The 16,573-nt window shown below is 41.0% G+C and overlaps 1 protein-coding gene across 1 annotated transcript; it reads left to right on the forward strand.

The window, feature by feature from the left end:
* The first annotated feature begins 463 nt into the window (after positions 1-463).
* On the forward strand, positions 464-14,884 carry LOC125467717 (major histocompatibility complex class I-related gene protein-like). Its single transcript, XM_059639597.1, has 6 exons — positions 464-520; positions 2,163-2,247; positions 5,001-5,261; positions 7,204-7,527; positions 10,890-11,162; positions 14,457-14,884. Exons 1-6 carry the CDS (start codon positions 464-466, stop codon positions 14,597-14,599), a joined length of 1,143 nt encoding a protein of 380 aa, XP_059495580.1. The 3' UTR covers positions 14,600-14,884.
* Positions 14,885-16,573: the final 1,689 nt, after the last annotated feature.

Consider the following 16,573-nt stretch of genomic DNA (forward strand, 5'->3'; position numbering starts at 1 on the left):
TTAAGATGGGATGTGGTAAAGACAGAGAAGCTGTAGCTGGTTAAACAGTGGTAGATATACAAATGTACACTTCGAGTCATAGAGATGTACAGCCCAGAAACAGAACCTTTGGTCCAACTCGTCCATGTCAACCTGATATCCCAAATTAATCTAGTTCCATTTATCTGCAGTTGGTCTATATCCCTCTAAACCCTTCCTACTATTATACCAACCTGATGCTTTTTAAATATTCTAATTGTACCCGCCTCGACCACCTCCTCTGGCAGCTCCTTCCATACATGGAGGTTCCTCTGTGTGTAAAAGTTGCTCTTAAGTCCCTTTTAAATCTTTCCTCTTCCACTTGAAACCCTGCATATTAGTTGTGTACTCCATTTGGCCTGAGCAGTTTATTAGTTGCTATTCTGCAACGTACAAGGTAAAGGGAACTCTAGACTGCCAGCAATTGACCCGTTGGGCTACAAAGATGTCAAATGCCATGGACCATGAGATGTCCTGGCAGTGGCAAATACATCTGCTTATGGTGAGTGAGAGAATAGAATGAGCTGGTTGCCGCAAGGATGTGGTGTATAGCTAAAGAGGTGAGTTTGGGACAAAAGCTGTATAGCATGCAAAACAATAATTTCACTGTATACATTTGACAATAGAATATCAAATCAAATAAAAACCTGCTAGGCTTCGTGGGCATATAGCTAAAATGCCACTGAGCCAATTTCGGGTAATTTCCAGCTCAAGGAGTTTGTAGAAGGATGTAAATTGATTGATTGAGTGGGTAAGAATCTGGCACAAGAAGTATGTCATTAGAAAATGCGAAATTGTTCACTTTGACGGGAAAAAACAAAATAGGAGGGAATCACTAAGATACAGAGTGACTACAGAATTCTGAAGCATGCAGTGACTTTGATGCTCTTATGTATGACTGACAGAAAGTTAACATGCAGGTACAACACGTAATTTAGAAGATTAATGGTCATGATTACATGACAAACTAAATATATATGTTGTGCTTCAGGTGTACAGAGCTTTGGTGAGACCACATCTCAAATACTGTGTGTTGTCCATTTAAGGAAGCATGCAAATACATTGGAGAGAGTTCAGAGGAGGTTTACTACATTGATACCTTGAATGACCGGCTTGTCTAATGAGGCTAGATTGGACTTGGTGGGCTTGTTTTGACTGGATATTTACATATATTGGAGAAAATGTTGTTCTTCCTTGTTCTCTACACCCCATTCCTTTACAAAACTCATTAACTCCTTTCAAGCCACATTTTAGGGTTGATTTTCCTCACTTCTTTGAAGTACTCACTGGCCTCCTTGCTTGCCAGCTCTGCATCCAGTCCAGTCTCATGTCCCTACCTATTATTTCTACTGCTCCAACTCTGGGTTATACTCCGCATCCCTACTAACTCTGTTCTGGTGGATAAACCTCCATTATGTCATGTTCCAGCCCTCCTTCAATACATCTGTCCTGAGTCTTCCTTCCTCCAGAATACAAAATCATGGGCCATCTTCCATCTGACTGCCCTTTTGTGGTTTCCTTTCTGCACAGCATCTCTGTGTACACAAGAATGGTGTATTAATGTGACCTGTTGCATACAATCAAAACATGTCTCCCTTGAGCCTTTTCCATGTTGCAGTTATATTGTGGCAGGACTTTAACTTAACTTCATGTACTCACCTTGGTTCCATAACACTCAACAGGCACAGCAGGTGGTAAAGAAGGAAAATGTTATGTTGGCCTTCATGGCGAGAAGATACAGGAGCAGTGATGCATTTCTGCAATTGTAAAGGGTCGGCGAGACCACACCTGGAGAGTATTGTGAGCAGTTTTGATCACTTTATGTGAGGAAGGACGTTCTGGTTATGGAGGGTATGCAACAAAGTTTTTCCAGCCTGATTCCTGGTATGGCAGGAGTGACGTTGAAGTGAGACTGGATCGGATAAGACCATATTCCTTGCAGTTTAGATGGTTGAGGGAGATCTCTTAGAAAGTTATAAAATTCTAATAGGGTAAGGGTAAATACAGGAATGTTATCCTTGATGATTGGAGAATACAAAACTAGGGATCACAGTCTAAAAATATGGAGTAGGCCATTTAGGACTGAGATGGGGAGAAATGTCTTCACCTAAAAAGTGATGAGCCCGTGGAATTTTCCGCTACAGAAAGTGCTTGAGACCAAGATAATGGATGTTTCTAAGAAGGAGTTAGATGTATTTCTTAGGGCGAAAAGGAGAAAGCAAGAACAGAGTACTGGAGTTGATGATCAGCCATAATCATATTGAATAGCAACACAGACTCAACGGGCCGAATGACCTACTCCTGGTCCTTTTTATACAAACTTTTTGTGTAACAGAATGCCCTCAATCTGTTCTCAAACAAGTAACCGACCCTCCAGCTTCAATTGTTTTTTGCAGAGAATGTGTTGCAGCATTCTAGTCTCCTTAGCGTGAGAAAATGCTTTCTAAAATCATTAGTGCCTTATTCAGGCTTCACCCTCTTGAGAAATTTCTTTAAATTTGTTAACAGGATGTCAACTTCACTGGAAAATAAACAGCATTTATTACCCACTGCTATAATTTTCTCTCTATCATTTGTACCAAATTCTTAATCACCTAATTTACAGATCCTGTCACACTTCACTCCTGAAGGGAGCATTACTCTAATCTGTACAACCTTGTCTCATCTCATATTTTAATGCTCGGGAATCAAATCACTTCAACACAGGAATGAGGTTTCTCACAAGACACCTGTGATCAGACAGCAAACATATATCACTGGCTCTGGGGCCTTTCTTGAGAGGATGTGACAGGTTCCATTTAAATGTGAATTATTTCTGAACCTCCTCCTGTTACACTAGCAGGGTGACTCTGAAATTTGGTATAGATTCTAATCTTGTCCTCTATTTCCTTCTTGAGCTCACAGAAACACAATGAACTTTAACACCGTCTAATCTGTTGGTTAGGCCCGAGAATTTTTTTTGTTTCTGAGCAATTATTGTCGTTTATTACAGTTTCTGAATGAGTCAAGGCCAGAGTGAACTTGTGTTTCTGCTTATGGAGAGAATTAGCTGCTGAACTGACAATACTTCAAGCTGTTTCAGAGATAATTATCACAATATGTATTTTTAATAAATGGGCATATATTGGACAATGTCACACTGCAATTTGAGTTTGGAATTTTGCGTGCTACTAATTAACTTGCATTTCTGTAGCCACGTTGTGAGCTATGTAGGCAGACTAAATGCTTTCTATTTACTTTAGGAACTTACAACCTATTAAGATCGGCAATTGTACCTCAAAGCTCATGAAATACATAAAGGTCAGGTTTTTTTTAAGGGGATCAGAGACTTAACTTAGAGGGAGACTTATGGTCTCAGTTCTATTTGGAATCGGGTGGTTATTTGATGGAGATGGTTGCAAACAGCAGTGCTCCTTCAAAAGGGGGAGTATAATGAAGCCAGGTTATCATACAGTAACGAGTTAGTGATAATCCCAAACAAATATGCCGGGATAAAACACTCAAGAGGCTTCTTGAAGCTGAATATGTTTAAGGTCAGGTGTATGTTAGCTATGAGCTCCAGAAAGAAGCTATCAATGTCTCTAGTTGAGGAATTAAGTCAGTTACCTTAAATCTATGTAAGTATTAGTGAAACAGATTCTGGTTTGTGTACTGTACAAGAGTTGCTGTTCAGCACTTCAAATGGTGTTGTTTGTTTTGTGAAACTTAGAATCCCTACAATGTGGAAACAGGCTATTCAGCCCAAGATGTCCACACTGATTTGCTGAAGAGCGTCCCACTCAGAATCACCCCACATCCTATCCCTGTAACCCTGCATTCCCCATGGCCAATCCACCTAACTTACACATCCCTGAACACTATATGGGCAATTTAGCATGGCCAATCCACCTAACCTGCACATCCTTGCACTGTGGGAGGAAACCAGAGCACCTGGAGGAAACTCACGCAGATGCAGGAAGAACGTACAAACTCCACACAAATGGTCGCCTGAGAATGGAATCAAACCCGAGTCTTTGGCATTGTGAGACAGCAGTGCTAACCACTGAGCTACCGCGAAAGCCACCCTGAAAGAAGCATTAATGGGGTTATAGTTTTACAGTGTGTTAAAAACTCTGAATTTGTTTTATAAATAAATAGATTTATTGGTTTATTCTATTTTTCCACTGTTTAATTTTGCATAATAAACTTCTGTTGTTTTGCTATATCAAAGTATGCAACATTTCATATTTCTGTATTTGTGAGATACCACCTCAATTACCTAGAATGAAAAAAAATCTATCAAGTCAGATCCCAGTCCATGATCTCAACTGGGATCTGACTTGTCCAATAATAACATCAGCTGGGATCATCCGTACCAACCTGTGGTGTAGAATCATGCAAGTGGAATTTTTTAACATGACTGTATGGTTTCCATTGCAAGAGAAGACAGGAAATCCTGGTTTCTGTATCCCTCACTGTCAATATAAGTAATCCAAATCCCACCCTATGTTTGTTTTAATGATGGCTAGTTTCTGCTCTCACTGAGAGTTCAGACATTTCCATCAGAGCCCTTGAACTATCTCAGTTTCACTGAAAAGAATCTCCATCTGCCCTCCTTGCTCAGGCCCACCATGCTCAGGAATGACCTGGCCAAAAAATCCATCACTTGCTTTCTGTCACCTTGATATCCTCCTTAACAAGGTACAAAATGATCAAATATTCAAACTATGCTCTTTGGAAATCTTTATAAGAATGTTGTGGAGTAGATTTAACGTGGACTTAAACTGATTCTTAAATAGGAAGGAACACACACGAGGCAGGGTTTAGACAGGAAAATGGAATCAAGTCATGATGTTATTGATTAGGAGGCAGTTGGAGGAGCAACCTGGCTTATTCCTGCTTTTATTTCTTATATTCAAGTTGAACATCAATGTGTGCCATACTCTCAGTTATTTTACAATCAATGATGTTTATAAGACTGTTTCCTCTTTGTAATCCTTCAGATTTTCACGTCCTCACATTTTACTACTTACTGAACCTTGGCCAGGCTGAACTGCCTGAGTACAGTTTGTTGGCGATGCTAGATGACTACCACATAATTTATTTCGACAGCACACTGGAGTTGTGCGTACCCAGACAACACTGGTTGGCACAATCCTTCCCAAAGGATCACTGGGTCATGATGACTATCACAATGGCGGGATTACACGGTCTTGTGAAAGGAAACATTGAGATATTTTATCAACAACACCATGGAGGTTCTGGTAGGTGTTTTCACAACAATGGCAAAGTAACTAATTTGTATTGGGACAGTGTCATAGTAACATCCTGAACTGTTTCACGCATGGTACAAGACATGGAATTAGCTGGATGAAGTCACTTTCTGGGAATAATGCAGAAGACATTAGTGCACAGCAAAATTGGTGAGGTGATTCACTTGCTTTTGCATGTGTACAAGAAGTGAAAACACCAGCATCTCAGTAGCCTGATTGAACAGGGAGAAACTTGTTTTAAATAATCTATATGATGGCATTTTTGACAAGGCAGCATTCTGTATTGCCTTTCAGACAGTGAAGTTCTCTTCAGTAATCCACCTCGAAAAGTGCAACACTCATTCAGTTCTTTACTGTAATTCTGAAATTGCAGCACTCCTGAGCATTGTTCATTTCACAATATAGTATTCCATCACTACTGATCTACAGACAGTGCAGCACTCCCTCAGTTCTAATCTTCTGTCAGAGCAGCACAGCTTCAGTTCTAATCTTCTGTCAGAGCAGCACAGCTTCAGTTCTAATCCTCTGTCAGTGCAGCACTTACTCAGCACATTTAGCCTGATAGTGCAGTTCTCTCTCAGTGCTGATGCTCCAAGGGGCAGTACCCATCAGGACTGACCTGCTGATGATGCAGTGCTCAAAATACCACCAAGCTGACATACCACTTTGGTGTGCTGACAACATCAGCTTAATGTCGTTGCAGATTTACGTAATGATCACCAAATAATTTTGGCATGATTTCAAATGTGTAGGAAGTGAAACCTTGAGGAACTTCTTCTGTCACTGTCATAAAGATTTGCAGAAGTTGCCTTTGAGATATGCCAGATCCTTTTTTAACATTTCAATTCATAAACATTGAGTATCTCAGTAGCTTATTCTGGAGATCAATCATGCTTTGTGCTCAGATGTATGTTGGATCTGTTGGATAAAATAGCCTGTTTTGTTGATGTAAATACTAAGTCACTTACAGCTACGATAAAAGTTGAGGATCACAGAATATTTTAAAACTTGTTCTTGGGATGGATATTGGCATTTATTGCACATCTCTGCCAATCATTAATGCCTGTGAGAAGGCAATAAAACATGTGCATGCAATCTCAAATTAAAACTGTTTTGAAATATAAGAACTAAATAAAGTCTTCCAGCTCTTCATATCTTATCTGCCACTCATGTAGATCCATGCTTAACCTGTTTTTAACACTCATTGACTTGACTTCACTTTCTACTGTTTGATACCTTCACCGAACACAATTGTTCCTTTCTCAGAATTTGAGTATCTGATTGATCTTCAATGGGAGAAGCCATTTGGCTCATCTGGGTTTAAGTAAACATTTATGTCCCAGGTTAGTTTGCTCTGACTCAATTTCATCTCACCTGATCAGCATATCCACAGATTCCTTCCTCTCTGTTGTGTTTCTCTAATACTATATACCCCTACTAGTCATCTCAACCACTTTCAATCATCATGAACTCCAGCTTCTAAATCACAATTGGATTTAATAAATACTATCTTAATTGGAGAGAAAACAAGATCTCCACCTTAGGATGTACTGCTTTTGTGAAAAAATGCATCCCGGTTTCAGGCCTCAATGACTTAGTTTGAATTTATATCTGACGCCTCTTATCCTTGAGTCTGCCACCAGAGGAATGCAGCTTCTCTGGAATTGCTTGCATGAAGCTTTCCACCTTGGTCAGTCTTCACCTCTGTCTCCTCCTTTAAGGCCCCACTGAAAACTGACTTCTTTATAACAGGGGCCCGGTATCCTCTGTGGAGTTTGGGAGTGTTGGGGAGGGAATTTCGATAAATCATACTCCTGAAGTACCTTGGGACATTTTGTATTGAAATGGCCAAAGAAATATAAGCTGTTTTGTATCTAGCTGACTGAACCTTTTTCACATTGTGAATTGTTTTGAATGTTAATGCTCTCTCCAGGCCTTTTCTTTGTCCAAGGAATGTGTGGCTGTGAATTGCACACTGATAATTCCACTGATGGGTTTATAAAGCTTGGATATGATGGGCAGGACGCATTTGCTTTCAATAAGGATAGAATGAGTTGGATTGCGTTCAATCCAGAGTTCCAAGCGTTAGCGGACCGGTTGAATTTCCACACCTTCCTGAACAAATACTTCAAGACCCTGTTGGAAAAGGACTGCGTGAAACAGCTGCTGACATACCTTAAATGTGGGCAAGCAGCACTACAGAGGACAGGTATGGTTCAGGATCAGGCCTTAGATGAAAACTGTGCCAGTGCCATGTGTAATTCATAGATGACCTTTTCTATCAATTTTGTTCATTGCAGATTTTTCAACTTTCATCAATGTCCAATTATTGAGCCCCTAACTCCAAGAATTCTTTATATCTGTTCTTTAATAGATGGCAGCAGTGCATGGGCCATGCCTTGATTTTCCTCGGTTAAGTCACAATCCACGTCAGCATTTTTCCTTCGATTCACAATAAAAACTTGCAGAAGTCATGCCCTTTCACTTGGTATTTAGTTTCAATTATTCCTTTCCAAAGCAACTCCAATCTGAAAAGAAGGATTTAGTGGACTTCTTCCACATAATCGGTTCCATTGCTAAAATTTTGTTTGTGTAACTGAACTCAAATTCCACCATCTGTCATTGGTGGGTTGCAAACCTACCATCTCTAGAACATCAGCCTCTAAGTCTGGACTACTAGTTTAGTGATATTACTGGTGTGCCACCTCTCCCCTTAAGGAAAACGGCTGTAGTCATTAAAGGTAAACTCATTGCCAGGCTGTCTCTGCAGGAGTTCCTCAGGGGAGATAGATTCCTGATCAACATCCTCAGGGATGCTAATTCCACACCCCTGGAGCGGGGTGGGGGAAGGGACGTGAAATTAGACCTCCTGACTCCTGTCACAGCAACACAACGACCCTCTTGTCAGTCCTTTCTATCCCAACTTGTTAAGAGATGTTATTACACTCTACTTGCATAGGTGGACCTTGAATTGAGGATCTCTGACTCAAAGATAGGCACATTATCTGCACGCAAGAGCCCCTTTGTCCCTCCTTCATTTATTTTATTCTGATATTCCTTCATTCAGAAGTGCTGAACTTATATTTTCCCATCAACATATTGTCCATGGTATCTTTTTGTCATTTATGAAACACTAGCAGAAAATCACCTGTTTTCCAATTAAGTAATTTACACGGCAAGTTCATTAAGGGCAATGCAAAGTCAATGCTGAGGGAGAGATTGTGGGAGGGAGTGGTGGGCTAAATCAAAACCGACATGGAGGGGAAAATATAGCATCGCACCATTTTCCGTGCCTACTTCTCTCTAAAGGCATCAAGATGGACACTGTGTGCTGTCTCTCCAATGACACCCAGGCTTGAACGTAATGGTGGAATAGGAGCAGGCAGTCAGCAGAGTTGACCCTTCCACAGCCCACTGCCTACATATGTTTATAGACAGCCTGGCCAAGCCCACAAGTAGACCCACAAAGAGGTCCTCCGTTCTGCCAACTGACCAAAGATTAGGAGTGTATGTCTCTCCTTTATATCTTCAGCCTATTAATGAAGCAATTAACATAAATCTCCTCCTTACCTTCTTGTTATATTAACAATGATGATAATAGGGCTGTTGTGGTGTCATGTTTGCATCTCTACATCAGGGGCCTAAGGCTTGGGATCACATCCCATCTGCTCCAAAAGTGTGCTTTAAAATCTCTGATAACAAAGTGTGAAGATGGATGAACACAGCAGACTAAGCAGCACCTCAGGAGCACAAAAGCTGATGTTTCAGGCCTAGACCCTTCATCAGAGATGATGAAGGGTGTAGGCCCGAAACGTCAGCTTTTGTGCTCCTGAGATGCTGCTTGGCCTGCTGTGTTCATCCATCTTCACACTTTGTTATCTTGGATTCTCCAGCATCTGCAGTTCCCATTATCTCTGATACAATTTTAACCCCTTTAAAATCTCTGAATAGATTGACGAGAAGATATCTGTGATGTGGTGATGGTTGCTTTATCCTACTGTAATGAAGATAACACTGTTTTTCTCTCCTTTTCAAAACTTAAAAGGAGGTGGACAGCTCAGATCAATTGTATAATAGAACGAGTGGTGTATTAACAGAGTCAATTGATTCTTAATTTGTATGTGGTGGGCAGGCTTCTAATTTTAGCACCAGTACAAACATTGTGCTATGGGGATGAAGGAAGGTGGTAGGATGGATACTCGTCCCCTTTATGTGTCCTCCTAGCCCAGTGACACTCGCCCCCTTATATGTGCCCTCCTAGCCCAGTGGTTAGCACTACCGCCCCACAGCACCAAGGACGTAGGTTTGATTCTCGCCTTGGGCAACGGCCTGTGTGGAGGCTGTACATTCTCCCTGTGTTCCTCCGAGTGCTCTGATTTGCTCCCACAGTTTAAAGATGTACAGGTTAGTTGGATTGCCTATGGTAATTTGTCCATAGAATCCAGGGATGTGCAGGCCAGTTGGCGTAGCTACGGTAAATGCAGGTATTCAGGGATAGGGTAGGGGATGAGTCTGATAAGATTCTCTTTGGAGCCTCGGTGTGGACTCAGTGGGCTGAATAGTCTGTTTCCACGCAATGCAGATTCTGTTCTGTGACTGGATGACATTACACCCAGGAGTGGCATGTATAATGTTGCCCAGCTTGTTGATGACTACATGTCAAGCCTCTTCATAATTCTGAAACCCTCTAGATTATCCTCTCACCTTTCTTTTTCATTTGTCAGCATCAGTCCAAAGCCTTCATAGAGGCATAGAAACAGAAAATAAGAAATCAGGATTGGGCAATTTGACTCTTTAAGGCTGCTCCACCATTCAGTATAATCATGGCTGATCACCAACTTAGCACCCTTCATACGCCCAAAATATTTTGATCCTTTTCTCCCTAAGAAATTTAACTAACTCCTTCTTGAAAACATTCAATGACTTGACCTCAAATGCTTGCTGTGGCAGAGAATTTCACAAGCTCACCAATTTTTGAGCAAAGACATTTCTCCTCACCTCATTCCTGGAAGGCCCATCCCGCATCTTTGAACTGTGACCTGTGTGAGCTGAGGATTTTGATAATAAATAGGGAAATTTAAAAAAAAAGAGAATTTTCCACAAATATGCAAATGAAATCTTGTAGATGCCAGGACTCTTGTGGTGGGTTAGTGAGAAATGATGGCCTTCTGTTACTATCACTGGATTATTAATTCAGTGACCTAGATAATGTTCTGGGTACCTGGATTCAAATCTTGCAATGGTAGAATTTGAATTCCATTATAAAAAAAAACTGGGATTAAGAATCCAATGATGACCATTGTCAATTGTTGGAAAAACCCATCTTGTTCACTAATGTCCTTTAGGGAAGGAAACTGACATCCTTACCTGATCTGGCCTATGCATGACTTCAGGCTCACAGCAATACAGTTGTCTCTTAACTTCCTTGGGGACAATTAGAGATGGACAACAAATTCAGCCTAGCCAGGGATGCCCTCATCATGTGAATGTACAAAGAAAGAAAATGTCTGAACTAAAAGGTGAAGGGCCTGGCAATTCTGCTGTGTAAATTTGGAGAGAGCAAACCACGTTGGTGACTTTTTTTTATCAGTGATTTGAGTCTTTGGTTAACTCTCTCAGTCAGCCCCGAGGTGTTCATTGGGAGCAGGACTGATGGTGAGCGAGCCCTGAGTCTCTCCTGCCTTGTGATGGGCTTTTATCCTGGGGATATCGAGGTGACATGGCTGAGGAATGGACTGGTGGTCCTTGACGTTGAATCCACTGACCTGCTCCCCTATCAAGATACAACGTACTGGGTGATGAAGACGTTCAAACTCAGTCAAGATGATGGGGAGAGGTACTCCTGTCATATTGAGCATACCAGCCTCATACAGGAGCTCGATGTACCCTGGGGTAAGTATCAAATTGACTGGTGCAGGGTTCTTCCTGTAGGCCTGGTGCTGAGCCCAGTTCGGAGAGAATTTGTCCCATCCATCATGGTCAGTGATGGTAAGACTATTTGCTAAAAGATATGAGGCCAGTCAAATCAAGTCACTATAGTCTTACCAGATCAAAGAGTTGACTCTAATTACTGACTTGCAAGGTTTTGCATTTTGGTAAAACAAACAAGGGGAGGACTTATACAATTAAATGTAGGCATTGGGTTGTGTTCGAGAACAAAGAGGTCTGGAGGTTCAGTACATAATTCTTTGAAATTTGTGTCGCGCATTGATAGGGTGATTAAAAAGGTGTTATAAGGAGTTAGGACGTCATGTTGAAGTTGTACAGGGCATTGGTGAGGCCTCTTCTGGAGTACTGTGTCCAGTTTTGGTTGGCCTGTTATAAGAAGGATATTGTTAAGCTGGAGAGGGTTCAGAAAAGATTTACCAGGATGTTGCTGGGAATGGGATGTATGAGTTATGCAGAGAGACTGAATTACCCTGAAATTTTTTCACTGGACTGTAGGAGGTTGAGGGGTTACGTTGTAGAAGTTTATAAAATCATGAGGGGTATAGATAATGTGAAAAGACTACGGGCAGATTTTTAAGGTGAGAGAACAATTAAAAAAATGAGGGGCAACTTTTTTACACAAAGAGTGGCTCGTGTGTGGAATGAGCTTCCAGAGGAAGTGGTGGATGTGGGTACAGTAACAACATTTAAAAGACATTTAGATAAGTACATGAATAAGAAATATTTGGAGGGATATGGGCCAAACACAGACAGGTAGGACTAGCTTATTTTGCGATTATGGTCAGCATGGACTGGTTGGACTGAAGGGTTTGTTTCCATGCTGTATGACTCTACAGGGGTAATTTAACTTGGGGGCCACCATGCCTCAGGCTATGGGAAAGATTGAGAAGAAGCATTCTACTTGATAATCTCAGCTGGTGCGGGGATTGAACCCTCACTGTTAGTGTGACACTGCTTTGCAAATCAACTGCCCAGCTAATTGAGCTAAACCAATAGCCATGAGTCCAGGAAATGTTAGTATTCAGGGGCATTTCAGCATCTTTACTGATAGAGAGAACTAGCAATAGGGATATTGCGCTTGAGCCCACTTTTCTATTCAGTGAATGATCAGTGACCATTACTAGTAGGCACTTATTTCTTTTGAAATAACTCCACAAAGGCTGGTATACCATCACCAATGCACCCTTTATTTACCCAAGGAAAGTCCTTGACCCTGATCCAGCTTCCTCAGAGGCGGCTCTCAGACTGAACACAACCTTTGGCACTCCTGTTTATACTCCTCAGCCAGGGCTCCCTGATTGGACCATGTTAACAGCCCCAATCAGGGAACTCAAATTCTATGAGGTCCATCTACCTGACCTCCGATAATTCCGATATCTTTGGATAACAAAAACCTGTCAGTGTTGTGTATTCAAATTGCAAATTATTGTGGCATTAATGGCCTTTTATAGAAGAGCCTTCCAAATTTCTCTTAGCTCTATATTACGGAAGGTAATTTGTTATGTGCAGTACAAGACTGCTATATACTTGCCCTTGTATGGTGCCCAGAATGTCATGGGTGGTCTCACCACTTCTCTCAGAATGTAGTCAGAGTGTGATATTCTCTTCTCCAGAAGCTAGCGGAGACTGGGTCTTTAAATTTATTCCAGGCTGAGTTAGATAGATGTTTGGTTGACAAGGAAGCAGAATGGAAAGCAGAGATGAGACCACAGTCATGAGCTTATTGAATGCTTGAGTGGGCTTGAAGGACTAAATAGCCTACTCCTGTTCTTAGGTCCTATGTCTGTATATCCCTATGACTGATCAGATCATGGAACAGATACTTGGACCATTGTGATTGTATTATTTGCTAAATTAATCTCACACTAATTCCACAGTCCCACTCTCTTCCCAAAGCTCTGCATTAATCCCAAGAAAATGCCACTCTCCTGTTCTCTCCTTATCACCCTGTATCAATCCCAAATATATTCAACTTGTGTGCTGTCTATTCATAGACCTGTATTAATTACAAACTCACCCCAATGTCCCACTCTCTGGCCCATAACTGGGTATCAATGAAATTCCACTTTCCTGTGTTATGGTTGTAACTGTTGCAGGAATTTCCAGAGTCTGGTATTGGCCCTACTATCCTACAACTTTTACCTGCAGTGAGTGATCAGAGAGAGACCTATAGAATTTTGAAAATGGCCTTTATGACTTAGCCTTTGCAAGGGAACTCCAGTTGACCTAAAAATGAAATGCTGAAAACCCCAAACAAAAGATCACAGAAGCAGTTATAATTTTGGATTTGGTCACAAGAACATAACACATACCAATTAAGAGGTGTAGTTATTGAGGTTGAATAATTACTATTGATTAGGTTTACATCATATGCAGAATATGAGTGCAATTAATTTAGAACTACATAGCTATGCCTGCCTAATTGTAATATATGTTTAGTGTAAGGGTACATATCTATTATCCGCCTCATGCAGACACTGTAGGCTCCAATTTGTCTTCACATAATCATTCATGCCTGACCTGCCTATATCAATTACCTTCCCCTGAGTCTGTCAGCATCTGCGAAGAAAAAAATCAGAGTTAACATTTCGGGTCTGGTTACCCTTCCTCACAGTTCTGTTGGAGGGTCACCGGACTTGAAATGTTAACTCTGATTTTTTTCTTCACAGATGCTGCCAGACCTGCTGAACTTTTCCAGCAACTTTGTTTTTCTTGCTGATTTACAGCATCAGCAGTTCTTTCAGTTTTTAATTACCTCCCCCGACTGATCCCTCTGATGTTTTCATGACGTCCTTCTAGGCCCAGAGTTTCAATGAATAAACCACTCTTGGTTTGACTGTGGCACTATCAATATTATTCCTTTGCTATCTTGAAAGAAAAATTGGCTTCAAGAATAAATGGTCCCTTGTACTGTTTAACTAACAGTTTTGTCTCCTTGTGAATTACCTACAGCTAAACGTTTGAAACTGTGTTGCTCTGTAAGTTAAATTATTATTTCTTAATCCCTTTCAATAACCTTATGTCAAGCCCATTAGGCCAATGCCCCATTTTTTCCCATAGTCCTGTACCAAGACGAAAGTTAATCCTACATTCTTGAAAGGTGATACGTAAATTTAAATGCTCTTTCTGATGGTGCATGTAAAGCACTATTTTGCAGTTTATTGAAGTACACCATGAATTTAATTTTAAGTTACTATTTATTGATATTATTTTAATGTGAACAATATGTGTTAATAGAGCGCACATTACATGGAGCCATTAAGTTGGGAACTATGACCGGAGCATCTGCCATCTCCCTCACTCTTCTCGGAATCATCACGGGAGTTGGTTTCTGGAGGAAGAGACAGATTGGTCAGTCTAACAGAGACCAGCAGATGTAGTCGGAGAGCAACAGAGACTGGAAGAGACTAACAAAGGTTAACAGAGAACAGAAGAGACAGACGAAGATCAACAGAGACCAGCAGAGTACATCAGAAATGTTCAGAGAATAACAGTGACCAGCAGGTGGCCAGCATTCTGTTCCCACATTTCCCTGAACCTCTGAACCCATGACTGGCATGTTTGGTGTCAGAGAATGGTTGGAGTTCTGCTCCCCCCATAGAGCAGTCCAAACCTCTCATAGTGATCTTCACATTTAGATTGGTCTCTCCAGCTTGCCCCACCCTCCCAACAATCACCATTGCCCAGGTCCAGAGCTAGGTCCAGCTCCTGTTGCTAACTATAAAAATTAACAGAAGCAGCAGAATTGTGCCTAAAATAGAACAGAATAAGTAAGGTCCATAGAGCCTGCTGTCTCATTAAAAATGAACATGGCTGAAGTTTGATATCAGAGTATCTCATGTACCCTGTTTCTATATCGCTTGAATCATCTCATGCCCCATTAATATCCAGTTGAGTCCACACATCAATCGAACAACTTTGTGAGAAACAGTTCTAAAAAATAACAACCCACTGTGGAGGAATTTATCCTCATCTCATCATGAAAAGTTTGATCCATTATTCTAAGATTGTGACAGCCAGCTTTGGACAACCAGTCAGCTCCACAGCCTCTACTTTGTCCAACTTTTGACATTTCACTGCGGTCGCCTCTATTTTTCCAAACTTCAGACAGTATCAGCCCGTTTTACTCACATTTGCCTTGTAGGAGAGCCATTTCATCCAATAAACATTTGAACTGTCATTGGGTTCTCGTCCAGGTATGTCCTTCCTTAGGTAAAGAAACCCACACTGCACACAATAGTCCAGTTCTGATCTCATCACAACTCTGCATAATCATATTTGACTTCTTCACTCTTTCAAGCCTTCTTGCCCTCTTAATTGTTTTTTGCGCTCTGCATGTCAGCATTCTGTGAGTTTTTTAAGAAAATTGATTTGTTTTGATTTACTATTGTCACATGTACTTAGATTATACCATAGAACGTGTATTAGGGTAATACAACAGTGCAAAGGATGCAAAGTTGTGGCTGCAGAGAAGGTGTACAAAGTGAAAGATCAACATTAAATTTATAATTTGAGAGGTCCATTCAAAAATCTAATAACAGCAGAGAATAAGCTGTTCTTGAGTCTGTTGGTCCGTGTTTAAGCTTTTGTATCTTTGGCCTGACAGAAGAGGTTGGAAGAGATTATAACCAAATTGGGAGAGGTCTTTGATCATGTTGACTGCCTCTGTAAGGCAGCAAGAGGTATAGATGGAGTCAATGGATGGAAGACCGGCTTGCATGATGGACTAGACAGTGTTCACAATTGTCTGTAATTTCTTACGGTCCTGGGTAGAGCCATATCAAGCTGAAATGCATCTGAATAGAACGCTTTCTATGGTGCATCTGTAAAAAAAATTCCTTCATTCACTGGATGTGAGCATTGTTCATTAGGCTAGCATTTATTACCCATCACTATTTACACACAGGGCATTTTAGACTCAAACACATTGTTGTAGATCTGGAGTCACACTTAGGTCAGACCAGGTAAGGATGGTAGTTTCCTTTCCAAAAAGATATTAGTGAAGCTGATGAGTTTCTCCAACAATTGACAAAATTTTTCAGTCATCGTCAGACTCTTCCTGGACTCCAACACTTGTCCAATCTTCCTGGCTGTGCCCCTCATCCCCCTTAACACTACCCCGTTCAGCCATTCTTGTTAATGCTTTCAAGTGATCTGTCATCACATCATTTATGATAGACTTCAGTATTTAACTTGCTGCTGTTTGACTAGTGGGTCCATAATTGTCCATTATTTTCTCTCCCTCCCTTTTTAAATAGTGGGATTAAACCCTCCCATCTGTAGAAACTGCTACAGAGTCTATTGAATTTTGAAACATGACCAGCAGTGCATTCAATCTTTTAAAGGCCACGTTC

This window comes from Stegostoma tigrinum, chromosome 34 (genome assembly GCF_030684315.1).
Source record: "Stegostoma tigrinum isolate sSteTig4 chromosome 34, sSteTig4.hap1, whole genome shotgun sequence".
In the NCBI taxonomy this organism is placed as follows: Eukaryota; Metazoa; Chordata; class Chondrichthyes; order Orectolobiformes; family Stegostomatidae; genus Stegostoma; species Stegostoma tigrinum.

What these genes read in the sequence shown, in the direction of transcription:
- LOC125467717 (XM_059639597.1), top strand. Translation starts at nt 464, where the DNA reads ATGTCAAATGCCATGGACCATGAGATGTCCTGGCAGTGGCAAATACAT. An exon ending in AAACTGTGCCAGTGCCATGT is followed by an intron (nt 7,528 to 10,889) that starts GTAATTCATAGA and finishes TAACTCTCTCAG; the next exon opens with TCAGCCCCGAGGTGTTCATT. An exon ending in GGAGCTCGATGTACCCTGGG is followed by an intron (nt 11,163 to 14,456) that starts GTAAGTATCAAA and finishes ATGTGTTAATAG; the next exon opens with AGCGCACATTACATGGAGCC.